At 44.2% G+C, this 27297-nt stretch overlaps 1 protein-coding gene and 1 long non-coding RNA gene across 2 annotated transcripts in view; one reads left to right on the top strand and one right to left on the bottom strand.

Annotated features, from left to right (window-relative positions):
• Window positions 1-7074: 7074 nt before the first annotated feature.
• SFRP2 (secreted frizzled related protein 2) lies at window positions 7075-11841 on the bottom strand. The gene is made up of 3 exons (XM_023924850.2): window positions 10801-11841; window positions 10076-10156; window positions 7075-8679 (listed from the first exon to the last, which is right to left on the bottom strand). Exons 1-3 carry the CDS (start codon window positions 11291-11293, stop codon window positions 8375-8377), a joined length of 879 nt encoding a protein of 292 aa, XP_023780618.1. The 5' UTR covers window positions 11294-11841; the 3' UTR covers window positions 7075-8374.
• Window positions 11842-13941: 2100 nt separating this feature from the next.
• The window catches only part of LOC111928350 (uncharacterized), a 39869-nt gene continuing 26513 nt past the window's right edge, over window positions 13942-27297 (top strand). Inside the window, exon 1 of the long non-coding RNA XR_015286868.1 lies at window positions 13942-14114. This is a non-coding gene — a long non-coding RNA (uncharacterized LOC111928350). The remainder of the gene's footprint in view (window positions 14115-27297) is intronic.

Raw genomic sequence — 27297 nt, 5'->3', positions numbered from 1 at the left:
CAGGGTTGTTTATTCTTCCCAATAGCTTTTGCTATTGCATTTGTATATAAATACATGTTTTATTTGGACTTAGTGAGCCACTGCATTGTAGCTATCAGCTCTATTATAGAAGTGGCTTCAGGAGGGCTCCATTAAATCTACTCACAATGTTTCTCTTCTACTTGGAGTTTGAGCAGGAGTGGCTCTTCCAAATACTTGGTATCCTTGACTTGTACATAGCATGAAAATTGGAAAATGTATTCTCTTGCCATTGAACAGTCAGGCTCTTCAAAATAGTCAATGCAGGAACCTTGTTTCTATTAATGTATATGGACTTTTACTGCTTATTTCCCTAGGACCAGCTCTAGGCCATCATTTTACACTTCATTAAGTCCACCTAGAATATATGTTGGTACCAAATTCCCTGGCAAATTTTGCCCCCCTTTTTTTTTTTTTTAACCTCTGTCTCTGCACTATCCTTTCAATAGTGTGTCAGAAATGAAATGCATCAGCCAGACGAGAAACTCCCACTGAAGTAGATTGTGCCATTACAGTATTCACCAGCACCTCTCTCTTATCTCTTCTTTGAGTACTGCTGTGTGTAAAGTTTTCCACAAGTTCTTCTACATTCTTTTTCTCCTTGAGAGGATCAAAGATAGAATGAGTGTGAGAGACAGACAAGCAGGAGGAGAGTTCAGCTGGCAAATGCTGCAAGCCTGGGCCTCGAGGTGCTCGACCTTATCAAGACTCCCATAAGACTGAAAAGCTGTATTTTTCATGTCCAAGACTCAGGTGTGCTGAGCCCTGCCCTGCAGATGGTCTGGCATCTCCTGCCTGCTGCTCACCTGGCTTGTGGGAGCTCAAGGGCTGGAACAGCACCCCAGCCCTGGCTCCTTGTCGTGAAGAGCAGGACACTTAAATGTGCTCCAGAGACAGGCCAAGATGAAGTTGATACTGCAAACGCTTCAGCTCCCCTCACCAACTTACCTTGGTGCTGGGCAAGCCACAGCAGCAAATCAAGACTGAGCCTGCTGTAATATACTAGTTTCTTTGCAAATATCTGGGCTGAGGGCGTGTATTTGAGGTGCACTCTATGTGGCCTCCCTGCACTTGGTCCCCATGCAGACATTGAGATGGTGCAGCCATGTTAAGTCCCATGCTCAGCTGCCAAACTCCTCACAAGACACTGTGGTATCTAGCTGTTTTCATTCAGGGCTCCTTTGGGGCTGGGTAAAAGAGCTGAGCCCACACACTGTCTGCCTTGTGTGATCCAGGAACATGATGGGAGCACACAGCAGTGGGCAGTGGGATGCAGAAAATGGTTGTTCTGTGGGGCAGCTCACGTTTGGATACAATATGCAAATGAAAAGTGTAGTTACTGCTGGGTGAACTTCACACTAAGGTTGTGGCATGTTACCTGCATAGATACTGTAATCCATGTTCTAGATGTCTCCGGTGATTGTTTTCACTTTCACATGTGAGTAAATGCATCTCTTTCATCCATTTTGAGTTCAGCTCAGCTGGTTAGAGCATGGTGCTAATAGTGTTCAGGTTCACTGGTCTCATTTTTATATGAGCCATTCACTTAAGAGTCAGACTTGATGATCCTTATGGGTCCCTTCCAACTCAAAATATTCTGTGTACCCTGACTATACTTCTGACTTTTATACCACTCCTTGCTATGTACCAGTGAGTTGGAGCAGCTGCAAGTCAAGTCTTAACAGTTAGTTTAGTTTCCAGCTGTATTGTGTTGTAGACAGAAGTGTTTAATACAAATCTTTTCTTGTTCATCTACTTAATGTAGCAGTACAAAGTTGAGGAGGATGCTAATCTTCCTAGCAAGGTTTCTAAAGCTTAGTTCTGAATTGAGGGACTGATTTCCATGCAGTGTTTTCTTGTGAAGGCAGAGTTAGCTTTAGAATTCCAGAGGAACCTTATGAATTTACAAAGTCTGTTTCTGTGGGGAAGCAAAGATGTCTTATTTCAGCTCTTCACGTAAGTATCATATTCTAGTCAAATGTTGAAAGAGTAAAGACAAATTTATCATATCACATGTGTGGGATAGATTATAATACCACTACTTGCTAATATTTTCAACAGTCTTGGTCCCATTTCCAAAATCCCTGGGTGCCAGGTACATTAAACTCTCTAAGGATGCCTTGCAGCCAGATATTTAAATATATGTGGGTGCCTCAAGAAACAGATAAGCATCTGCAGGCATCTAAGAGGACTTTATATGCCTTCTTACATTGTTTCCCACAAAGTTATTTTTTTCCTCCTTCTGTTGTGTAAGTTACTTTAAAAATCAAAACCTAAGAATACTTTTGAAATCTTTGAACTTGTGCTTCAGTAGATGCTTTTGAAAATCCATCTCTATTTAAAACTCCCGATTGTGTGAAAAAAATTCCAAACAACCCGCCATTCATATCACTGGGATGATTGCAGTGCTACAGATCACAGAATGTAAATGAGACAACTTTTCCCATATCAAGGAATTCAGCATCTGAAAGTAAAAGGCTGTGTGAGGCAAATAGATTATTTTTCTTCCTTTGAAATCACTTGAAAACAAGTGATTAAACCTCCTTATTCTTAAATTACAGTGTATTTTCTTGTCTCTCCTGATTCTTTTTTTTGTGGGGGGAGTTGCCCTAGTTCCTGAAATTCTACCTCTCAAAACGATTTTGCCTTACCTGTTACAATTAAGCTATTGTTTTGCTTAGGAAAGTGGCCTGACTTAATTCAAGTTTGTGCTCAGAGTAAACTGAAATGATTAATAGCTCTGCGTGTGCCTAATGATGTGAGCCCTGCAGCCACTAAAGCACCTGTCTCAATGTGTAACCCACCAGGGCTCCCTATGGTGCATGGCTGGAGATTCACATAACAAAAAAGGCAATTAGACAATGTTAGGGATTTGAATTTAACTAACAATGCAGGGAAATTGCCAGGGAAGGATTAGTTATCTCTTGCCTGATAAAAACAGGTATCACTGGAAAACTCTGTAATTGTCTTTCCATAGTGGCTCCATATGGAAAGTTTTATGTCTAATGAAGACTGTCAGGGTTAAGCTCTGAAAACAAAGATCTGGAAAGTTGAAAGTGTTCTTAAATTAGCATTTCTGCTACTTTCCTAGATCAGTCCTAAATCTGCCAGTTCCTGCTAGTTTTGGCTCTGCCTCTAAAGGCAATCTGCTGTGTCCAAACAGAAAATTCTCCACAATTCTAGCATCACTTTTGTGGTCTGAAAATGACTCCAAAAGGATGATCTGCAGCATCTGGGTTTTGAGAGAGCTGCATTAACAGCATTGCCTTATTGTGAGTCTTAGAAGGTATATATTTCTTGTGTCTGTCCTGTAAGACACTGAGCATACCTCTAACTTGTGCTGGTCCTTCTGGCTGGACAGCTGCTCTGTCTGTGTGGGGATTGGTTTTGAAGTTTGCTCCATCAGCTGCTCCACAGTGCAGCCTTCTGTGTTGGTTGGTTATTTTGATCAGTTGTGAGAGCAATGGGCTGGCTGGCTGATTGCTGAGGTGTTCCTCCTGGCTGGGTGACAGGATTGCTGGCTGACCCCGGCCAACTGGCTTGAACTCCAGTGGGGGATAGCGGCTAATATTTTCCAAGGCATCTAGGTGATTTAGGAGCCCATGGCTCACCCTGAAAGCAGTTGATGTATTTGGAAAATGTTACTCTATTAAACTCACCCCAAAGGGATATAGTGTGGGCTAATTTATGTTTGTAAGAGAGCCTGGGTCTTGGATTCCTGTGATGTGAATATCTTGCACTCTCCTCTTTGTACAGAGGCAAACAAGATCCATTCCTGTGGTTGTTTCACCAGACAGTCAGGCTGTACTAAAACTACATCTGCTGATAAGAAACAACTTCTAGATAAATCACATAGGCAGGTCTCTGAAGCCTAGAAATAGGAACTTCTGGCTCCAGTAACAAAAGCCTGGCTGTCCAGCCTAAGGGAGGCTGCCTACTGCTCTGGTAGCAATCAATCCACTGCCCTTCCTCTGGTACTACCAACTGTGGCCACATCACAAAGGCTGCCAGAGCTGGTAGGTTTGGTGAGGATGGCAGTGGGCTGCCAAAGCAGCCAAAGCTGAGCTGCTCTGCTGGCTGCAGGGGGGTTGTTCATGTCCCATGGACACCTAGGGGACAAAGCGGTGGTCCTTTCCTCAGTCTTGGTGGCTCTGGTCCTGGTTGATACCCTTGAAGGCTGAAGAGAGGTAGTGAGACATCTGAAAGATGGTTGAGAGAGGTGCTTCATGGTCCAAGACTGGAGAACAAAGGGTTATATTATAACAACAGGGAGATATGCAGCAGACCTGGTCAGCAAGGAGAGGTGTGTCCTACCTGTTTATTCTTCATTCTTGCTCACATATTCCTTAAATATCTTTATATTCTCCTCCTGCAGAATAGATATAGTGGGCTGAGCCAACCAGCATGTGTCTGTGATGCTCCTTGTGGCATCTAACTGTCCTCAGAGAAAATAATTAATTAAATTTACATGTCTCTTGCTGGATTTTCCGCATGGGTCTTTTTAAGTCTTGAGCCAGTCACTGGGATTTTTGTGGCTTGTGTCTAGTTGTACTGCATGAGTTCTTTAATAAACCATTCTGAGGGCAAAAGTGTCTGTATGAGAGCGGTGAGAGAGGGGCTGGGTGGCTTCTTTCTGGGTGTCTGAAGTGAATGAGAAGTGAGGGAGAAAACAAAGGATTAAGAAATAGTTAAAGAATAAAGAGAACTATCAATAAGAAAGAAAGGAAAGGTCTGTGAGGAATATTGCTGATGGGTTTTAAATTCGAATTTGGGCAGACTTTTTTTTTACACACTTGAGGGGAAGAAGTTGGAGGGAGCATTGGTTGATATTATGCTTTCAAATTATAATCTAAGTGCTGCCTTGATTATACGTCATTCTGATTGCTGTGGGCTAGTGATTAGAGCATAAAGCTTGGAGAAAAAGAAATACTCTGTTTTTCTTGACTGTAGAAGACTTGCTGGGTGGTTTTGAATGAATTATTTCACTTCACTGTGCCTCGTTTCCCTGATCTGCAAAAGAAGGATATTAATGCCTATTTTTGTGAAGGCAGTCTGAGAAACTAAATGGAAACTTCTGTATAAATGTCAAGTATCATTATTATTGTTCTTAAACTAATCCATTGTAGTCAGCTGCTTTTATAGTTTTTATGAAAGCAAATACAATGGAAGCTACATAATTGGCTGCATAAAAACATTGTTTTATTTAGAAAAAGACAAAAAGTGTCTGAAAAAATGCAGCAGTGGGTTGCCTTTTTTCATCAATTGCAAAAAAATCTTTGTTAGGAGTGAACCAATAAAGTTACTCTGAAGTATATGCAACACAATTATGAGAAGTAACAGGCTCTGATAATTTTTATTATATGTTTGGCTCACTATTTTCCTGGCACAGTCAAAGTTTTTCAGTTATTTTTGAGCAAGTAAGAGTAAAAATGCATGTGTTTACTTCTTTGCCAGTGTCTGAGAGGCGAAGTTTCCTCAGGCTGTGACTTTAAAATCCTAATTTTCAGTTGAACAGTTTGCAGTGTCTGGCTTTTACACCACAAGAAACAGCACAACAAACACTGACACCTCTTGGTGAGGTAGATATGACCCTTCTTTAAATACAATGCTGTTAGAACAAGGTAATGGAAATTTGGGAAAGGGTGAATCCCATGCCTTCACATTTGCTTAAATCCTGTTTGTCTGAAAGGTAATCCTACCCTGTCAATTCACCTCGAGAGTGGATGGTCCCAGTGATTCAGCCAGGGGCCACGTGCAGAAGGCTTTATTGGTACAGCATCTGTATGGCAGGGTGCTCTTAATCCAGGACATTGATTTTATCAGCAAAACTGATTGTTTGCCAGTTTAATTGGTTCTTCTCCTGAATTTGTCCCAGTATGAACAGGATTTTGCTGGTGTAACTGTGTTTATGTTGTGATGGAGGAAGGGGAATGTGGTGTGGGGTTTTGCTTTAAGACAGGGCACTGTTGATCGTAGGTGATACGCCTTCATACATTTAAGTAATTTGGCAAATATCTGTTATCTGGTCTTGGCCTTAATATGACCCCAGAGTGAGTAACTGTGAGTGACCTGTCTGTCCTCATCAGCATCAGTACTGCTGCCTTCTAAGACAGCCCAATTAAGATAATTTTATGACTGCTGTAGGACAACTTAGTATCTGTAAGGCAGGCTGTGTGCAGCAGTCCTGGCTGTTCATTTTCAGTCCCCAGTGACTGCTGCATTGCAACAACTGCCTCTTCAAAGTGCTTTCCTCCACGGGGCACACATGCCTGTTTTCTGCAGGTTCATCTTCAGACACCTCCTCTAAACCCAGGGCTGTTCAGGTACAGGCATTACATCATATGCTGAGCAGAAAGGGTAGAATGATAAAACACTTGAATGCAAATGGCTCTGTAAGATGATGGACAGAGTGCTAGTGTTAAAATAATTACACCAGAACACAAAAAGAGTCAAATCTGTTTCCTGGTAAGCCAGGTTCATTCAGAAGAAATGTTTTTATGACTTTTCAGCAAGGTATTGGCCTTTAAAAATGGATACCATTTCACAAAATAATTAAGAGCCAGTTTGAAATGGGGATTTTGTTTGGTGATTGGTTACTTTTTTCCCTTTTAAAAAAATTGTTTTAAATTCTTGTACTTTTGAGGACATTTGTGAGGATTTATCTTTTCTTGCATGGTCAGCATCCTACCAGGTGTAGTTAATGCATTAAGACTGTGGGAGAGGGCAAATAATTAATTTTTCTTAAAAAATGTACATGTTGGGTCTTTACTTTTCATCTTTTGATCCTGATGATGAAAAATAACACTAAATTTATGAAAATAACATGTTTTTTTTTTACTTTACAGAAAAGTAAAGTAGTGTTTGATTTGTATTCTGTCAACATAAAATGTTGTTCTTGGGAATATGGGACTGCTCATCCTGTCAGTGAAGCTAAGAAGAATTTTCTATGTGTAACAGCACCAGGATGCAAGACTATTTTTCAGGGTAAGTACAATAAAATTCAGGTAATATGTTTAATCAGAAAACATTTATAAGAAAACTCCTGAAAAACATTCATTTAGTTACACTATTAGGTAGGTTTTATTTTCTTTCTCAATAAGAATAGCGAGTGTACATACACATAAAAAAATGCTTTGCTCTACCATTATTCTGAAATGCAAGTTGCAAATGACATTTTTCTCCTTAATATGTCTTTTCCGAGAAATGGGAAGATGGATTTAATTTTTAAGACAGTGGTCTCATTGCAATTCCATGTCAGGAGAGTCCTCTGAGAAGATGAGAAAATGCAGGCAGTCGAACAAAGGAGCCTCAGAAAAGAAGCCTCATCTCCAAGAGCTCAAAAGACACACATTAAAATGAGCTGGCTGAACCTCAGTCCTGTGTCTTGTGGGCTCATCTTCAGGGAAATGAGGTCCACTACAGATTTTCTGATTGCAGCACTGGAGGCTTCTTTGTGCTTTTCTACCGGCCACTCGGGGTGGTATGACAATTTCCGCTTTGCCATGACAAAGATGTCCAGTTGGACATCTTTCTCCCAGCTCTCCCAAAATGGATTAAAATGAATACAGACAGAGACAGTGAGTAAACTATGATGTAAAGTTTATATACAAGAATATAACATTTATCTGGAGTATTTACAAGGTTAATTAAAGCAATATTTTACAACTCTTTCAGATTAACCACTAGGTATATTACAGTTAGGCTACAGATGGTTTAATTTGCAAAATAATTAAAAAAAAGTTGCATTCAGATCAACCGGCTCCAAAACTTGTTCTTATTTTTTTTTTTTTTTTTTTTTTAATCTTTCTGAGAGAGAAGGGCTCAGACTTGTGGAAAATAAAATGTGAGAATGGCTAATATACTCTTACTGGTGCCTATGTATCACATGCAAGAGTTGTAACGTGACCTTTATAGTGTTAATACAGACGGGAAGCCGTGTCACCTCAGTGGAAGCGCTGTGCCCATGGTGACAGGCCATGCTTGGCTTTCTCTGTGTCTCCTGCTGTGGCACAACAAACATGCACGCATACGGAGAAGCGGCAACGTAAATGAACCAGCATTACCGAAACGAAGAGGGAGAGACCTCAGACCAAAGTCACGTTTGCAACCATAAAAAACCCCCAAGCTTTAAGCGAGATACTTTAATACTTCCCAAAAATAGTCATTATTATTATTTTTTTTATTACATTTTAACCTATGTACAAAAACGGAGGGGTTCTTCCCCTCCTAGAGAGCGGTCGCTGTGTCTTGTGCCCACGGCATCTCGAGGCTCACAGGGGCCAAAGCAGGAAGGTGCGGGAGGCCCAGAGAGCTTGGGACAGGGGTGGCTGCCAGAGGACAGCCAGGGATGAAGCCACTAACACTGCAGTTTGCGGATGCTGCGGGAGAACCGCTTGAAAGCCCGCTGCCCTTTCTGCCACCGCTTCAGCGAGGTGATCACGAGTTCCCCAGCTTGCTTCTGCCCCATCACCAAGTAGGGGACGTTGATGTCGTTCATCTCGTCGCAGGTACACTGGAGGCCACCTTTGAGCCAGAGCACTATCTTCCTCAGATCTCTTTCTGTCAGCCCATTCAGCTTGTAGATGGTTTTGCTCTTTGTTTCGGGGGTGATCTTGGTATCCCCATTGATGTAGGCAATCTCCTTCACTTTTATCTTCAAGGCTAATAGAGCGAGGGGAGGGGGAAGTGGGGAGAGGGAGAGAGATTGAGAGGTTTTTTTCCCATTAGTGCACATAAAGAGGACCTGGGGAGGGAGGTGCTCTATTGCTAATTAAACTGTCAGGGCTGACAGAAGAGGCAGCAGGTGGCTCCATTTCTAAAGCCACAAAGGGCATGCAAGTCATTTCAGTTTGAATCAACCTTAGGGTTGAGGGTTTTTGGACTTCTTTTCTCCTCTCTCCCCTCCCCCTCTTTTCTCTTCCTTTCTAAATTAATATTTTTTCCAGCTTTTCTCCTGTTTGCAACAGAGAGAGGGCACGTTTGCTACACTAAGCAGAGCACCATTTTTTTTTCTGCTGGGAGAGGACAGCCTTCCTGAAAGTAGCGTTTGAAGGGGAGGTGGGGAGGCAAGTACCTAGACCTAATCTGAAACCTGATCTCTCCTGCAGCTCAAAACTTCTACACTTAATTTATTAGGCTGGAGAGGATTTTAGGCAAACCTGTAAGGAAATGATATTTCACATGCATTGTTTTTTTGAAAGAATAGATCCCATGGAGGGCAAATTGGTCCAACAGCTGCATTCGATTTGGTAAAATAACTAGGAAGGGGATACAGGGCCCTCTGAGAAGCTGTGGGGCATGTTTAGCTTTAGGAGGATTTATCTAAGTGCAATTTGCCAGGCCAAAAATATTGATTTTTTTAGCAATTATGTCCCTCAATCATGGTTTAAGGTTTTGGGTGGGTTTTTTTCTTTTTTAAAGAAAGACTTCTGAATTGCTGTAGATACTTACACTACAAATCTGTTTCCAGGTATTAAACACTGACCTATTGTAAAAGGATTCCCCTCCTTATTCCCTTTTGCTCTTGAAATGCTAATGTGTGGATAATGTGTCCTTCAGTTGTCTGTGTTGAAGGGGCTTTCTTGTCCTCCTCTAACCCCAGATCTTCCCATTAAGTTTATATCCCCAATTGTCTGTGCATTACCTTCTCTGTCAAATGATATATAGAGCTTCATTCTTAATCTGCGGAGAGAGTCTTTCTTATGATACACTGAGATTGGTCATGCAGCTCTGTCTCAAACATCTAAATGAAGCTTTGCTCTACTTCTCCCCAGGCAATAGTCTGCATGAAAGATTCTTTTTTTTTTTTTCCTCTTCATTTTACTTTCTATTGGGCTCGCCAGCAACATCCACATAAAAGAGCACTACTTCAAAACAGTAAACAGAAAAAGAATGATAAAAAGGGCTACTTTTTACTCCAAGGTGGAATTTTGTGTTTCATGACCCAACGGTCAAAGCCCTGCCTTTATTCAGGCACATCTCTCACTGACTCCACTGGGAGCTGTACCTGATCCTCTGCTCTCAAGTTTCAAGCGAGAGGAGCTCTGCTTCCACTTACCAAAGTCGTTTTTGCAGAGGTTTTCCACGATGTCATTATCATCTTCATTTTTGTTTTTGCAGGCATCACAGACCTTGGGTGCTGGAAATGCAAGCAACAGTCCCCGTCAGACCCGGGGAGAAAGGAACAGCAGGTGGCGTTGGGAACCCTTTGGGAAACGCCAGCTATCCATCCCCTCACCCCAGAGCCTGCTCCTTCTCCCCCCAGCCGCGGAGCTGCCCCAGCACTTTGTGGCGCCTTATCCTGCTGCAGACCCGCTACAGGGGTCACGGTGGGCTTCTAAGGTCACGCCTCAACCAAAAGTTTTTGTTTTAACGGGTAAAAAAGTAAAAGGGGAGTGGGGAGGAAGGTCTAAATACAACACGGAGCCCCCCAGCTCCGCGCTACAGCGAGGACTCTTCTTGTACAAGGCCATCCAGCCTCTGGATGCCGTGCGGCTTCAGTGCCGAGCCCCAGACCTTTTCTTTGAGGATGGAGATGGGCGCAGGACGGTGACAGCTCCCCGACGGTGCCTGCGGTTTCCCCGGACCCCTTGGAAAAGCCTCCCCGAGCCCGGTCTGCGGCCACCTCCCCGGTCCCCCCGTCCCGGAGCAGCGGGGCGAGCTGTAACTCCAGGCTGACGCCTTCCATCCCCCGTGGGAAGCCGCCGGGGGACCCCGCTGTCGGGGCGCCTCTTCGGGGGCAGATGCTGCCGCCCCGGGGGCGACCCGGCCGCTCCCTCTTACCTTCCCTGGTGACGGGGAGGATGTGGTCGCTGCTGGCCAGCGGGATGCAGAGGTCGTTGTCCTTGGGGAAGCGGCTGCAGTCCAGCATGTCGGGCCAGGGGAAGCCGAAAGCGGACATCACCGGGGCGCAGCTCTCCTTCACCTCCTCGCAGAGCGAGTGGCAGGGCTGGATGATCTCGTCCAGGTCGTCGATGCAGACCGGGGCAAAGAGGGAGCAGAGGAACTTCCTGGTGTCGGGGTGGCACTGCTTCTGCACCAGCGGGATCCAGGTGGTCGCCTGCTCCATCACCTCCTGCACCGTCTCATGCCCCAGCAGGTTGGGCAGCCGCATGCTCTGGTACTCGATGCCCCGGCACAGCAGCATCGGGGCGGGGATGGGCTTGCAGTTGGAGCGCTTGTAAGAGAAGTCGGGCTCCCCGAAGGGGAAGAGCCCGGCGGCCGAGCCCATGCACTGGGACGCCAGCAGGAGCAGGGCGCAGAGGCGGCGCTGCATTTTGGGGCGCGGAGGAGGTGGAGGGGGGGCTGGCGAAAGGCTCGGGGGGCCGGGGTGACGGGGCGGGCGGCGCGATGCTACCTCAGCCGCGGGCAGCGTCCCCCAGCCCGGGCTCCTGCTGCCAGGCGGGGACGGAGAGTCTGAGCGAGATGCTGGGGCAAACGGGAGTTTTCTGGATTTTTTTGTATGCAAATAGCAGGGGGAGCGGGGGCTGGGAGGAGCCTGGTGACAGCCATCCAGAAAGGATTGGTCACTACTTTCTCGGTCTGCTTTTGCTCAGGGGGATTGTCTTTTGGCAGGAAATCCTTGCAAGGAACATTACCGTGCGAGCACGGAGACGGAGGGAAGGATCCCGGCGAACAAAGAAGCCCGAGGAGCTCCTGTGCCGGGCAGGGGGCGCGGGGAGCTGGAGGTGAGCTTTGCCTCAGGCACAGCTGCTGCGGAGCCGCCCCGCTCCCCCCGGCACCCCCTGCCCACCTCTGGAGTTTTCGCTGCCAGCGGCCGGGAGATGCGGCCGGGCCGGTCCCCAGGCAAGGGGCGAGGCTGGCGGCTCCCTCATCCCTCGGGGGATGTTTGGCACCTCCGGCCCCTCCCTGCGATGCTGGCAGGGCTCGGCCAGGAGCTGGGAGCTGCCGGCACTGCCGGCCCCAGTCCGGCCCTGCCCTGCCCTGCCCTGTGGGCTGCTGCCAGGCCGGGCCCTCCTGCTGCCCCCAGCCCCTCCTGCCCCTGGCTCTCCCCTGCCAGGAGCGGGGTCTGCAGCGGACCCGGGCTCTGCAGCCCCTGGATGGCCCCCGACTGCCAGTGGGGGATTTCCCCGAGTGGAAGAATCCAAGTGCTTTCGAAATACCAGCACGTTTTTCTGAGGCTGAAAGCGCGGGCCTGGCTCCGTGCAGCATAGGCACATCCCTTTCCCTTCACTCCTGTCTTCACCTAGAAACTCCCTTGAAGAATTGTGTTTGTGTTGATTTAACACCAAGGGGAAGACAACAGGCAAGGCGCTGGGATCACAGCTTCAGTGTGCTCTGGATAATTTTTTGATTTTTAGTAATATTATTTATGGGGTTATTACTGAAAAGAGTAAGCCTGTGTAGTATCATTTTGTGGTAAACCACATTCATTAATCAGCTACTGAATATTTCTCCTTATGGAGATGTTTTATGGGAAGCTGGCCTCAGCCATGATGACTTCTGTAAATTGCAGGATCCCTGTACATCCAGTTTCCCTACTGGGCTTTCCCAGATACGTGACTCATTGCTTATGGCATAGGAAAGAGATGGGACCTGCAGCATTGCATGGCACAGGTCTGCCATGCTGGAATGGCTGCAGGGCTGCCTCAGGCAGGCTGCTGTCACATGGTGAAGCCAGTGCCAGCTCTTCCAGAGGAGATTCCAAGATCCCTTCCACTGGGCCAAGTTGATGAATGTAACCTCTCTGTAGGCCAGCGTGTCTCCTGAAGTTGTTTGATACCTGGAAAATAAACATCCTGCCTCTAGTAGTGTCTAGTATCACTTGTGGTAAGACATAAAAGCAGTTTATTTCTTACAGCACCACTTATTCTTGCCATTAATAATTGCCTTTAAATAGAGCACATACAAGCTGCTGGCCTCAGTTCCATAGGACTGAGCCCCACTGATGGCTTATGGTGCCCATTTTAAGCCTATTTTGCCAAGTGCCAGAGGCTGTAGCCCTTTGTCATTTGCCAGGAATGTCCCTTCCAGTAGAACCAGTGCTGGTTCTACAAGTCTCCGTCCCCAGATTCCTGTTTGGTGGAAGGAAATCTACCAATAGGTTTGTTCATACCCTGAATGTCCAGGCTATTTGGTAGGTCTTTGTAAAATGGACAAGTTTGTAGTTTGTTTTTCTCTGTCTATTTTTCACTGCTTCTAAATTTTTGGAGTCATTGATATGCCCTCAGGCGGATTTCAGCACGATTGGAAGAAAACTTGCCTGCTCCATAAATTCCCCGTATACCACTTTCCACGGATGCAGCCAGCAAGGCTGTGTGGAAGCAAAGACCCAGATCTGAGCAGATTGTTTAGGCTAGAGATAATAACCATTCTCCGTGGTGGAGGATGAGACACTTCCGACAGAAACCTGCTCATTCTTTTCACCAGACTTGTTTGCTTGTTTGTTTCCAGCTCACAGGAAATAAGCAGAAAAACCACACGTTTTCCTGGATTACGCCTTGATGTGAAACAAGGTTTTATTGAGACCTGATTATTTCCATTTTTAATGACCCCGGGTGAACTCATTTACTCTAAGTTTGAAATGACCCGAGATCACGTAAACCAAACCAGCCTGCAGACCCGAGCAGTCTCTGGTGTCCTCGCAGGTGAAAAGCGCCAGAGGGCGAGGCTGCCTCAGCCCTCCTCGCTGCCAGCTCGGGCACGGCCTGAGGGCCCGAATGCTGCTCGGCGTCCTGCAGGGCAGCAGGGCCCGTTCACCGTGAGCCCAGCCGCCTTCCCGGGGTGCGGATGATGCTCGCCCCCCCGCTCCATCACCGCCCGGCGCTGCAGGCGGGGCGGGGCTGTTCTGGCTGCCCCGGCGCCCCTGCCCGCCGGCTGTCGGGGCGTGGGATGTGCCTGGGGGCAGCTCGGGCCAATAAACATCCCCTGTCTCTCGCTTAATTGGGAGCGGAACTCGGGAGCGGGGACGTTCGGCCCCTCCCTGGCTCTCCGGCAGGTGCGGAGCCCGCTGCCGCCAGGTAAGGCGCTGGCATCCACCTCCCACATAAGCCATCGGGTTGGAGCCTTGGGTGACCTGGTCCGACCTGGCAGGAGCCAAGCAGGACTGCACTCCTAAAATATAATGATGTTATAAGGTATACCTCCTTTTTTAAAAAAAAATGTATTAAAGTTTGCTTGATTGTTTTAAAGGCAGTGTAGGCTTTTGAGCATCCGTAAATTCATCAAGTGCCACGGATAGTTAGGCCACTTTAAAGCTTTGAAAGTAACATAAGCGTTTAAGCCACTTTAGATGTTTAAATCTGTATAAGCTGTTAAAATGCCTTTAATCCTCAGGTGCTTAAATCACCTTAAATCTTGGGAGTTAGGTGGGAGAATGAGCTGCCTGGAAAGACCTCAGCTCCAGTTCCCCCCTACCCTCAGTCACCTGATGGATGGTGGTGAAAATGAATGAACTGTGGGGAAAACGACAGGAGTCCTTGGAACTTGCACGGAGTTCAGTGTTGCATTGTGTTCTAAGAAGTGTGTCTGTTCTGTGCCCTCTAAGTTAAAACCGTGGTGCTGCTTCCCCTTGTTTTCAAACCTTGATAAGAACCATGAACTTCTGTACATTTTTCTGGCCAGTCCTGACAGCAGAGGCGTGGAAAAGCAAAAATGTGTTGCCTTGCCTCTCTGCTAAAGAATAGGCAAGGCACTTGCTTTAACACAGGCAGCCATAAAAGAGTATGAATTTTTTAATCTGTGTCATACTTTTCCATGTCTTCTGCTTTGAGATCTCTCTGGTCCCTTCCCTGGCCATGTACTGTATGTGGGAGGGAGCCTCTTTGCTTCTCCCTTTCCCCAATCCTAGGAGGTGCTTTGGTGATGTGATGAGCTTTGAGGCAAAAAGCTGCCACCACTGATGGCTCCTCCAGTCAGGGCCTCATGTTCCTTTGCCACTGACCTGAAGGTGTCATGGTCCTTTTGGGTTGCAGAATCATGGGATAACAGTGACTGGAGGGAACCTCTAAAGACCATTTAGTCCAAATTAATGCTTTAAGTCCTGGGTTTAGTCAGACTGGCAGTCTGACACACCTGAGATCTCTCTGGGATACCTGCACCATCACCTGGAGGCTTAATTCAAGGTTGTGTCTCAACCTCACTCCCCTTCCTGGAGAAAATGTTGAGCTTTCAGCTCCTGTGAAGCCCACAGATTGGTTTTCTTTTGTGGGGAGATGGTGAGACTAGGATGGATGATTTGCCACTTTGAGAGCAATGATTTGCAAAGGGAGGCACAGATGCATGGGCAGCAGCCATGGCACAAAGCACCCACCTTCCCCAAATGTCTGGGTGACACTTTCACCCCTGAACTGAGTCCAGCTCCACTGACTGGTGAGAGTTGCCAGGCCAAGCAGATTAGGGGAATGCTAACCTCAGGGGCTTTCTAAGCAAGAACCTGGGCCTTGAGGACTTGCCCTTAACATTGCAGAGGAATTTAAAACCTGTAGCTTTTTAGCTCATTCTCTTCAGCTCAAAAAAGGGCAGTGATGAGGACAAAACTGGTTTTCTCACCACGATGAAAACGTTTGAAAAAAATTCTGCTTACCTTTAAAAATGGTCTCCAGCATCACACTACAGAAGTATTATTACTATTTGAATCTCATAATTGAATTTGACAGGAAAAAAATAGGATTGCATAGGTTTTGATGTGAGTCAGTTCAGCAACAGATCCCTCCTGATGCTGTTTCGGTGGCTGATAAGGTGGAATTTAACATTTTCCAGATCCAGACTGGGCAGCAATCTTATTTTTTCTGTTGCCACAACATTTAAAATTTCCATTGTCAAAAAACTGCACGTGGTGTAAATATACCTTCCCCTCTTCCCCCGCCCCCCCTCTTCTCTGGAAGGAACCCTTAAGAAATAAGTTATCCTTTTCTTCTTTTTCGTTTGGAATGCTCACAGAAAATCCAGCAGCGAGCATGCTCGAAAGGTGCTGAGGATGTGCCTGAGAGGCACAGGGGGAAAAATCTTCCTTGGGCGACGGCAGAAGAACCTCTTGGTGGCGCTTGTGCACACTATGTCGTGTTCTCCTCTGCCCAGTGACACGGGGGGATGGATGTTCCCCATGGAAACACGATGCTCTGTGTTTCTGCTCGCTGCCATTCTTCTCTAGAAACTCCGTTTGGGGACTGAAACTCCGGGCCGTGTTTAGTCAGGGTTTGATATCACGGAAGGGAAAGATCAAACTGAGGCTGATTACTTTCAAATGGAAATTAAACCAAATTACACAGAGTTTTCTAGGTTTTCGCTTTTATTACTATTTCAGTTTTAGTGGTCAGTTCCTCAAGAGTTTCCCTGCATTTAGTACCTTTAAATTTTCAGATTTTTTTTTTTTCCCCCCAGTTTGGAACATTTTCTGTAAGAACATTATTAAATGTTATTCCAAACCTCTGCTTTTTAATGTTGCATTGTACTTTGTACACTATATATGAAGCAGTAAATATGGGTGCTTAGATGTTTTATTATGCACACACACACACACATATATCTATAAATCCAGATTTATTTGTATGCTAGTACTTCAGTAAGTTATGATCCTTCAAATTTATCAGACATGTATCTATATCTGGCTACAGTTTTTGTCGTAGTGAGCACTTTTGCTCATGCAGAATTTCTGTTTGTAATTACCATTCCCTTTACTATCTATCTAATCTAAGTGCTGGATAGCAAAGGTAGCAGAACCATGCCCTGGAGGACTATAATTGCATGGTACCTGGTTTTCCTAGTGTATTTTGTTTAAAAAGCTGTAATGTAATAAATCTTTCCTTTCTTTCCCCCTAGCTGCTATTTGCAGACTGGTAGTAGCTAGCACCTTGAGCAGAGAGCGGGGCCCCACGGTGTGAGCCATACAAAAGGACAGGGTGTTTATCCCAAAATGCCTGGGTTCTGTGTGGGGCAGGGGTGCTTTGGGTGGGGAGAAAGGAGAATTGCTGCCTCCATCTGGGCTGGGTGACAGAACTACTGCCATCATAGACCACTGTGTGAGCTTTGCTGTTGTTACTGTCATGAGGGGTCTAGCTCCAAATTTTACTCCCTGTTAGGACTTTGGCGGGTTTTGGCCATTTGTGTCCAAAGTTGCCATTAGTACCACCTCTGATGAATGGCTGAAGCTGTGGACATTGGTGAGCTTTGGTGTGGATCTGTGTGCTGGGGGTCATGTAAATCTGCAGATGCATGGGAAGAAGTAGCCACTGACTGCTCTGCTTCTGCAGTGCTTAGCAGAGAAAACAGCTGTAAATGAGTGTGTGAGCAAGGCAGGGATAGAAACTCACTTTCAGAACTGATTGCTTCTCACAGGGAAATGGTCAGATTTGCTAGTAGATAGCTAGTCTAATGGCCTCAAGGCCTCATAACACCTGTTATTTGTCAAGGGAAATGATTTTAAAATAATAATTTGTAATAAATACTTTTAAAAAGCAAAATCAAGAGAACCTGCCCCCCAAAGGTATGCTATTTAAAATAAAGCAATAAAACAGTGATGTCAGATTGTTCTAATCAGCAAGCCTCTGTATTACATTGGAGTTAAATTACACAGTGATCACATAATCAAACTAGTAGGCACATAATTAGTAATTTAAATATATTTGCAGACTCTAGAGTTGTTATTTTCAAATAATAATAAAAATTTCCAGAAGTTTGAAGTAGCTGACCCAGAGGCAGTCTGGATAACATGGCTTATGATGTATTGGTACTGCATTTGTAGTTTTCATAAGTTCAGAAAAAATTGAGAAAAAGCGAGCAACTTTCATTCAACCTGTATTGAAAGAATATATTAAAACTTTTGTTCAACATCTCACATTTCTTCTTTCCTCTATTATTCTGCTTTCAAACTAGAATTGTACAGTTTTATCTTTCTGAACTTGGTGCAGAAAAGTAAAGCTGAAAAATCTTGTAAAGGAACTCCTATTTGAAATACATTATAATCACATTCTTCTCCACACATAGTTTTCCTTTCTCAGTACATGCAAATGCATACTTGTCATATAAGCTGAAGTAAGTTTTAGAAGTATCTAGCCCATTTATTTATTATTTTGGTGGATTTTCATACTTTGAATTATTAATTTGCTTCTGTCATTTTCTATGTTTTCAGTCTTCCCAGCTGTCTGCTGACTGTAGGAGTAATCCATCTTAACTGCCTTCTACCCAAATAGTTTGGTGTTGCTTGGTCTTCTGTTCTGGTTGGAACTGCTAGTTTTGAGAGAAGTGAGTGTCTTGCATCCAAATGTTCCCAATTGACATGTAGTTGTGTTGACTTCCTTTCTGCAGGGAAAACTTCCTTTTTAGAAAAAAAAAAAAGTGAGAATGTATTTCTCTGGTTTACTTGTGCAGTATTTTTTTCCCTAGAAAATTTCACAGCAAACAAGGTTTGTTTAGATCCTGTAAGCAAAGTTATAGCAGAAAGTTTGTCAAGGTCATTTTAGAATTAATATTTGTATCTGTGAATAATTTGTGAAATCATGTTGTTTTGAGTAGTTTTATAAACATTAAAAATAAAAGTTACCATGGTTTACAGACATGTATGCTTTGCTACTTAGTGTATAGAGTTACACATTTGGAAGCTGAAAGAGTTCACGCTGGAAAAGATGAAGAAAGCTGAAACCATGTTGCATTGTCTTCATTTGGTTTGGTTGAAAATGGTGAAGTTACATTGAAAATGATGCTTGAAATATCAGACTAAACCCTTAAGAATGGCAATACCAATTTCCTTTACCCTGGTGTGCTATCACCTGTGTTTTATTCTTTTTTGCCTCTCTTTCCCTCACAGTGATTTGCCCCTGTGAACACTGTGACTTTACCTGGCACTGTGTTGCACAGTCTGCCTGGGTGCACCCCTCATTAAGAGCGGCTAATTGTGGGCTGGGGTCATTAGCCAGTTCAAAGTTAGAGCTTCTTACATGGCCAAGCAGGCTAAGAGCTGCCATTCTCTCCTCCCACCCTCAATGTTTGTAAATCTGACACCCTATGTGTACAGCAGTTTTCTGACAGAAATCACTTGCTGGTCGAGAGAACCATGAATCCGTGGAGAGCTTTCCTAGGCCGTCCTAGGAATCCTTTCTCACCCCAGGGAAAGACTGGGAGTGTGATGTCCAGCTACTGAAGGTGTCCTGCATAGTCCTCTGCTTGACAGGGAGCTTGGAGGCACAATCAATCTATTGCCCTCCACACACATCCCCTCCTCATTATTTCTGGTGATGGGGTCAGTGACCTTGTCCTGCTGTTGTGTCATTTAATCAAGCATCTCAACAGGGATGTTTCTCTTCTGCCACTTCAAAAAAAATAAATATCCTAACAATTTGCAATTGTCCCTTCCCCACTGGTTCCTGCCTGACCACATGTTTTGGGTTTTTTCCCCCTGCCTAGTGTCACTGGACATGGGCATGTTACAGCACTGTTAACCTCTCCCTTTTACTGTAGAAGTATCATCCTCCAGTTGTGGTTACTAAAATCCAGAATGCTGTGGTCAGAATGGAAAAAATGAGAATGGGAACCTTAGGGGATTTCAGGCCCTGGTAAGGGGTGCTATCAGTTCATGTGCTCCTTGGCTCCTGTTCTTGCACTGTGGACCTGGTTGTGGTTCGCCTGAGATGTAATTAGACGGACAAATGAGAGGCAAGATGGAAGGAATGTATGACATTTGCATATATGGGTCTGTAACTTCAGTTTCCACATGAAGATGTGCAAACCTCTGCCCAGACCAGGGGACTGAAGCACAGTTCTACGTGGGAAATGGAGAAGATTCTAAATCACATAGAAAATTGCTTTTGCTCTTTGGCCATACACCAGTCTCCATCTCTTTGGAAGGCACTTGCCCTGAGATTCTGAGGAGGGCTTGAGCATTAGATCTATGTTGACTGGTGTAATTGTAGTGGTTATTTGGATATATTTCTTACTTATGCTCTGGGCCACACCAGCAGGGCTGAAAGGGTTTTGAGTAGCAGTTCTGACAGCAAAGGGAGAATAATCATCTTTACAGAGTAAACTCATTCAATATATTCTTATGTGCTTTTGAACACTTTTGACAACAAATCTTCCCCCTTTGCTATCTACCAGAGTCCCAGACAGCTAAACCTGCTCCTGCTCACTGAGAACCAGAGCAGCTCTGCAACACATTTCATTAAGGGGAAGGGAAGGAACAGGTTAACAACCCCTCTCCCCAAAACCTAGTATAAATAAATATGTATTATGGCCTTCAAAGCATTTTTTTCCTTCTTCTTCTTCTTGAAGTTTTTCTTAGAACAATTATGTGAGAAATTCATTATATGTGAGGATTTTGTAATAGCAAAGTGAATTAGCTGTTTGCGGACCTGTTCCCCTCTGTAAATGGGAACATGCCATATGATAGTGGGCCAGATTTTACTGTTCTAGGCATCACTGATATAGCTGTTTATTCTCCAAGCCTGGAAGAGATCCAGCAGGATTTAGTTTTATGAGGTTTAATGTAAAGGTGTTGTATTTCATGAGATGAAATCATAACACAGTGGGTTTGCAAGAATTCTGAAAGATTATTTTTTCAGAGTGTTGGCAAGCACGATTCTCCTGTGAATTATGTGTCTAAAAGAGAAATATAGATCTTCTTTCATTGAGTTGAAATGATAACTAATCCTTAATCTTTCCTAGATGGCCTGTGTCATTAATGCTGGCTGTGCATTTAGAATGTGTGCAGGTAATAGCTTTGATTCTCTAAAGCTATGCAATGCACAGCTGTGCTGTAGCCATAGGGGCTAGCCACATATTTGAAACTCCTGCTGTTGTTTTTGGGGTATGTCTGAATTTTGGATGGTTTTTGTTTCTTGACTTTGTGAAGAAGAGAGTGAAGCATCTGGCATCTCTCACCTATTTACAGTTGTAGAAGACCTATTAGTGTTATTACCTGTATCTGCAATATGTCTGTGAATATTTACCTTATGCTCAAGCAGATTTTCCTTTGGCTATTTGCTTGTAGAGAGTAATAACTATTGAGCAAATTCTTGAGGTTTCCCTTCAGATCTGCCTCGTGTATTAAGCAGATGAATGAGATTGCACTTATTTAGCAGTGTCAGTTCCCAGCTACTTTGCTTTACAGAAGTGTGTGTATACACTATACACTCCCTCTTTACTTTGCCTTGTTCTGGGAAAGCAGAAGAGTGGCTCTATGAAAGAGGTACAGGAAAAAAAATATTTTTATCTTTGCTTAATTCAGTGAGATTTCAAACAAATTGTTGCAAATATCTGTGTAAGTTTTACTTTCTAGAAAAAGGGGGTTTTGATGTTTTTAGAGTCAATCCACTAATACTCCAAGGCCCCAGCACTGAGCTCTGAAAATTACCTCATTATTTAGCCCAGCCCACAGGGATGCTCAGCCCTGCCACCAGTCTAAGCAAGGCTAAGGTTTGGCTGTACAAATGTTCACAGACAAAGTAAAACCCCTCAGTTGTGACCTTATAGGACAATATGTCTTCTGCGTATGAGGGAGGTTGGCATCTTGCTCCTTGCAGTTAAATATTTTGAAATACATTGTAGTAAATATACATGATTTTTAAATGCGCTTAGATTTTTTTATTTATTTATTTTTTATTTCATAAGGAGGGGACAAATTCTGGCTACTTTGGCTCTAGTTTTTGGAACTATTTCAGGAACATTTACAGCATAATGCACATTTGAACTTGGGTCACTTACTAGTAATATCATGCTGCTGGTTTTGCATGTGGTGAGAAGAGGCAATACACCATTTACTTCCTTGACGCTCATCAGAGCTCATCAGAGTTCCTTTACTCTTTTGTTCATGCTGAAATTGGAGGTGATAGAAATGCACAGCTATGTGTTACTTTTTGGGCTAGATTTGCATAAATCAAAAAAGGGCCTGACTTACTGTGACGGCATTAGCGAGTACAGCTTTATCCCCATCTGTGGCTACCAAATCAGGACTGTTTTTTAAAAGCTATTCCCTTCTCTAAATTGGCAGTTCTTTATGGGGGATGCTGTTCAGTATTTGCAAACATATTCCTTTGGAGGAGGGGAACTTATGCACTGCAGTATTTATGCAATGGCTGGGAGCTTAAGCACAAAATATCTTCCAGCCAGGCATCCATAAATCAAGCTGTGCTTTTGAAGGTATAAGTCTGGATATCCCAAATTGTGACTTACTATATATGATTTCAGCTCAAATGTAGTCATAATTATTGGGTGCCCTTTAGCCTACAGATGAAATGGCTGGAAAAAAGAGAATGGGCTTGACTATACAGTGAGGAGCTTCTTCCTAACTCAGGTTTTATTTTGGTCATATTTCACTGAAAAACCATTGCACAGAAATTCTTCCAGAAATGTTAAAAGCCACAGGCTAGTGTGAAGCAAATAAAATTTTTAACTGCAACACCCTGATCAGGAAGAAGGAGGTGAGGCTTTCAGACAGCTGGAAGAATTCTCCAGGCCCTAGTTCTCATGTCAGGCTTCAGACACCCCAACATCTGCGGAAGCAACAATACAGCTGAGCACACAAGAAACACAGGAGGTTTCTGGAGCTCACTCACAGTAATATCCTGATGGAGCAGGTGGTGAGGGGAAACGCTCTGCAGGACTGGCTGGGGAGGCACAGACCAGGGGCAGCTTTGGCTGTCTTGACTATGAGATGGTGGATCCTGAGATGAAGAAGCAAGGCAAATAATAAGGACCATAGCCCTGGACTTCAGGACAGAAAACTTGGGCCTGTTCAGGATCTTGTTTGGAAGAATCCCATGGGATATAAACCCAGAGAGATGAAGTGTCTGGGACATCTGGTAATTTTTTTTCCCAGGATCACTTTCTCCAAATTCAAGGGCAATCCGTCATCCTGAGCAGCAAAACCAAGCAAAGGCAGCCTGCTTTCCTGCTAAGAGGCCTGCACTGAAGAACAAGTTGCTTTTAACTAAATTCAAGCACAATGGGCAGAATGCATGAGGTAAAAACAGGGACAGGAGACTCAGGAGGCCCAGAGATGATGTCCAAGCATGCAGGGATGGGGTTATGAAATCCAAAGCGTATTTGGAGTATACTCCAAGTATACTTGGAATCTGACATAGGACGTGAAAGGAAGGGCTATTACAGGTACATAGGCAGTAAATGGGAGACAAGATAAAATATGTCTCTGCTTCTGAATGGGACAGAGGATTTGGTGGCAAAGGACACAGAAATACCTGAGGCTCTCAATGCCTTCCTCATCCAGGTCTTCTCTGGGGCCAGTTCTGTTTAACCTCTTCATTAATGACCTGGTCACTGATAGAGAGTGCACCCTCATCAAGTTTAAAATAGAATGTATCATCATCTCAGGTGACACAAACCTCAGGAGTGAGACAGACCAGATGATTGTGCTGTCATTCAAAGAGACCTTGATAAGCTGAAAAAATGGGCCATAACATTCACATGATGTTCATGAAAGCAAAATGCAAAGTCCTGCACCTGAAGGACAAACAACCCAGGACACCAATGAATAATGGGGATTGACCACCTGGAAGGTGCCTTGGGACCTGGGGGTCCTGGCAAACACCAAGCTGACTGCTGTGAACCAGCAGTGCACAGTTGTGGCAAGGAAGGCTAACAGTTACCCTGGGCTGTTAGGAGAGAGGTGGCCAGCAGGTGGAGGGAGGTGATCCTGCCCATCTACTGAGTAGCAGTGAGGCCTGAAGTGCTGTGTCCAGTTTTGGGCTCCCCAATGAAAGCAAGATGTGAATTTACCTGAGAGAGCCCCCCTGAGAGGACCATGAAGATGATAAAAGGATCAGAGTATCCCTCCTATGAGGAAGGGCTGAGAGAACTGTGACTGTTCAGCCTAGGAGAATCTCAGCAACATTTATAAACACATGAAGGGAGGGTCAAAAGAGGATGGAGTCAGGCTCTTTCCAGTGGTGCTCAGTGACAGAACTGGAAGCAATGGGCACAAGCTGAAACACAGGAGGTGCTGTCTAAACAAAATATAAAACTTTTTCAGTGTGGGGGTAGTCAAGCACTGACAGATTGCTCAGAGGTGTTGTGGAGTCTCTATATTTGGAGATATTAATATCCTGACTGGACATAGTCCTGGGCAACTGACTTTGTCCCTCTTTGATCAGTGGGGTTGGACCAGGTGACTTCCAGAGGTCTCTTCCAACCTCAGGCATTCTGAGAGTCAGTGCATTTTGAAAGCCACAAGGAGTATGGCTGTGTGGGACAGAAGGAGCCAGCAGTACCTCTGCTGGAGAAACTGCTGGTAAGGAATCTAGAGTCACCATTCTGGAGCACTAGAATTGACTGTGGGTTTTGAGGTTTTGGAACATCATGAGTACACAGGCTCATATTCTGAGAGCACATAAAACATAGCACTAGGCATCCCTTGGTAAAAATAAAACAATCAAGCTAAAAGCCTGCCTTTCTCATAATAACAACATGACGAAACATGAAATGTTCTTTTCCCTGGAATTCCAGTTTTCTATGATTTATTTTGCCAGACTCTAATCAGAAATATATGTTCCATCAGTTTGAGACAAGTGATGTGTGAGCTGTAGTCCAGGAGAAATTCTAAGTTCTCAGAATAGAAAACATGGTGTAAATAAAATATTTTATTCAAGACAAAGAGGAGTTGCAAATCCTTCAAATTATGGGTTATAGGGGAAAGTGAAAAGGTGATTTCTAGAAGGTAGCCAATGTCAGAGCCATTATTTGTCTCTACTGGCCATTTAAAACAGAAAATTATTGTTGTCTCTTGTTAGGTTTTTTCAGTTTTTCCTGATTGGTGTGTAAGAAGATAATGAATAATGAAATGACATTAAAATGAAAGGTGTTCATTTTTTTGCTAATGGGCCTGAGAGCAGAACATGACTGTGAAAATACTGTGAGAGTACAATAGGTTTCAGAAATTAGATTCCTCTCACAAAAATTTTACTTTTAAAGTATGGAAAAATATTGAAGCTTCATCTGCTTTGGGGATGAAATATATAGGGCTTCAGAGGAGATGAAGCCTTCTGATTGTGCCGAATGCAGTCCTTACCCCAACAAATCTTCAGGCCATTTGTTTATACTGTGTGCTCCAGCCAAATCCCCCAGCTCCCTTGGGTAATGGCACCCTTTGGACACAATCTGCCATTCGTTAAGTGCTTTGCTGCAAGGAGCCCTTTTTTATTACACTGAATTGCTCAAGCTTTGCTGGAAATCCCAGGTTTTGTCTGTGCGCATATGCATGGATATACTTGCAATGATTGCTGTGTTTAACTGTTCCCCTGTGAGTGAACATTGTGTGTACTGCATTCTGTGTGCTTTCACACATGTCTGGGTTCTGTGGGTGAGTGTGTATTCTGGCTGTGTGTGCAGGCATGTGCAAGCACGCACACACACACACACACACACACACACACACACACACATGCAGAGGAAAGGCTGCCTTCTTGCCATTTCACACAGCCACAAGGCATGCATTCTCTCATGACAATGCATCTTCAGTAGTGTTTCTCTTCTATTTTGCCAGAGGGGAGAGGGAGATTTTTATTGCAATCATGTACAGAGGTCTGCTCCTGAGCAGTGTAACCTGCTTTCCTACCAAGTGTCCCACATCTGCTGCTGTAATCCCAAATTGTGGATTGCACACCATCTCTAGTCTCTCCCTAGACTGTGGGAACACTGCTTTGGGTTTCTGTCCCCTGCTTAGCTGGCAATCTTCATACAGAAATGTAGCCTCTTGGCTGCTACCCTTCTGACGAATGTTAAGCTATTGGCCAGTAGGGAAAAAAAGAACAGGGAGAGGAACTGGAGACACTTTCTCTAGCACCATGTGAGCCCCACCTCTTTCAGAAATCAGGGTTACATTTAGGCATTTGAGGTAGGAAGGTCAAGGGGCAGGTGGTGTGCTGGCATAGAAGACATCACTACTGTATGAAATATGGAAAACAATAATGACATTACTGTTTGCTCTTTTGATTGCTTTCCTTTTTTTTTTTAATCTTTAAATATTTGTTTGCTTGTCCTAGCAATGAATCAAAGAAGACCAGAAGATTAAATAAGCGACATATGTTTTTTCTTCTGTAATTCATCAGCTTTTCCATTGCAAGAATGTCCCAGACTTTTGGAATCCATCTGTTCGGTTACAATAAACCTGAGTTTCAGCCTCCTGTTGTCATAACAGTTCTCTCTGCAGGAGCAATAGGAGCAGGAGTGATTGATGAGATCTCAACTTACCATCCTCTTTCAGCCCAGGAGGAACACAGTGCTGGGATAATTGACCCATTGTTTCAGCTCAACATGTAGGTAGTCTAGCAGATAAAATGCACTTTACATTCTTCTAGCAGCAGTTCGTCTCTGGTGGAGCTGTGCTGACTTGAAGCTAGGTTTATATGGATGTGGATGGGAATTCAAAATCAGCCTGCTTTATTTTAACTGACACAAAAGAAGGGGAGAAGTTGCTACAGGCAATCATACCCTCTCAAGTTTGGAAGTGGTATCTTGGATAATTTCTGTGGAACAAGGGAGAAGTCCCTACTGGACAGGGACCTTTTACGCCAAGGTTTAATACAGAAATATTTTTGACTGTTGTTGTGCAAGGCAAATGGGAATGGATGTACTCAAGAAAATATTTTATTCCAATAGTCACATCAGACAAGAAGTGGCTGAAACATCTCTGCATAACAGGAGATGATGAAGACACTGGAAGTCTCAAGTCCCTCTCTTGCTTATTAATTTCTTCTTTTTCTTTTGAGGTTATTTCCCTTTTTTCTCTGGCCCTTTGCCTTAGCCTTCTTGGCTGTTGTATGCAGAGTGTATTAACTACTCTTTTATACAAAGAAGAGCTGTCAAGCCTTCATTAAGAATATCAGTTGCTCTATTCCTAATCATTCCTCTGCAAACAACAACTAATAAATCCCTATCACTGAAAAGTGGCATTACAACACTGTGTAGAAGTGTCTGGGAGGTTTGATTTTGATCTCTTAAATTTGCATAGTGACACAAAGGCTACAGGGTCATCATATAGTATGGGAGGTAACTGTCATGGGAGAGTTTGGCTCCTGAATTCCTATATGTCATTTCAGGTGGGTGTTCCACAAATCACCAGCTGGCATCACAAAGAGGTAATGGCAAGCAAAGCATATCCATAAGATGCCATTTCCCCCAGTCTGTTCTCTAGCAGGATACCACTAGCTATTACTCTACCGTGCTCTGGGGGACCTAAAAGAAAGGATTTTAGATCTAGTCTCAAATTCTGTGTCTCATGCCAAGGAGAAGTGGCCCTTCTCTGTGTCCAGTTGTGCTGGACATCGAAATTGGTGCTAGAGTTTCACAGTAAAGGTATTATGCCTTTCCAAAACT

The sequence above is a fragment of the Cyanistes caeruleus genome, chromosome 5, assembly GCF_971803275.1.
Source record: "Cyanistes caeruleus chromosome 5, bCyaCae1.hap1.1, whole genome shotgun sequence".
In the NCBI taxonomy this organism is placed as follows: Eukaryota; Metazoa; Chordata; class Aves; order Passeriformes; family Paridae; genus Cyanistes; species Cyanistes caeruleus.
This window is presented reverse-complemented; position numbering and strand designations above follow the sequence as displayed.

Bases quoted from the DNA above. Each gene is read 5' to 3' on its own strand.
- SFRP2 (XM_023924850.2), bottom strand. From the start codon at position 11,293: ATGCAGCGCCGCCTCTGCGCCCTGCTCCTGCTGGCGTCCCAGTGCATG. The intron at 10,157-10,800 runs GTAAGAGGGAGC...TTGCATTTCCAG, and splicing joins CCTCCCCGTCACCAGGGAAG to CACCCAAGGTCTGTGATGCC. The intron at 8,680-10,075 runs GTAAGTGGAAGC...TCGCTCTATTAG, and splicing joins CCTCTGCAAAAACGACTTTG to CCTTGAAGATAAAAGTGAAG.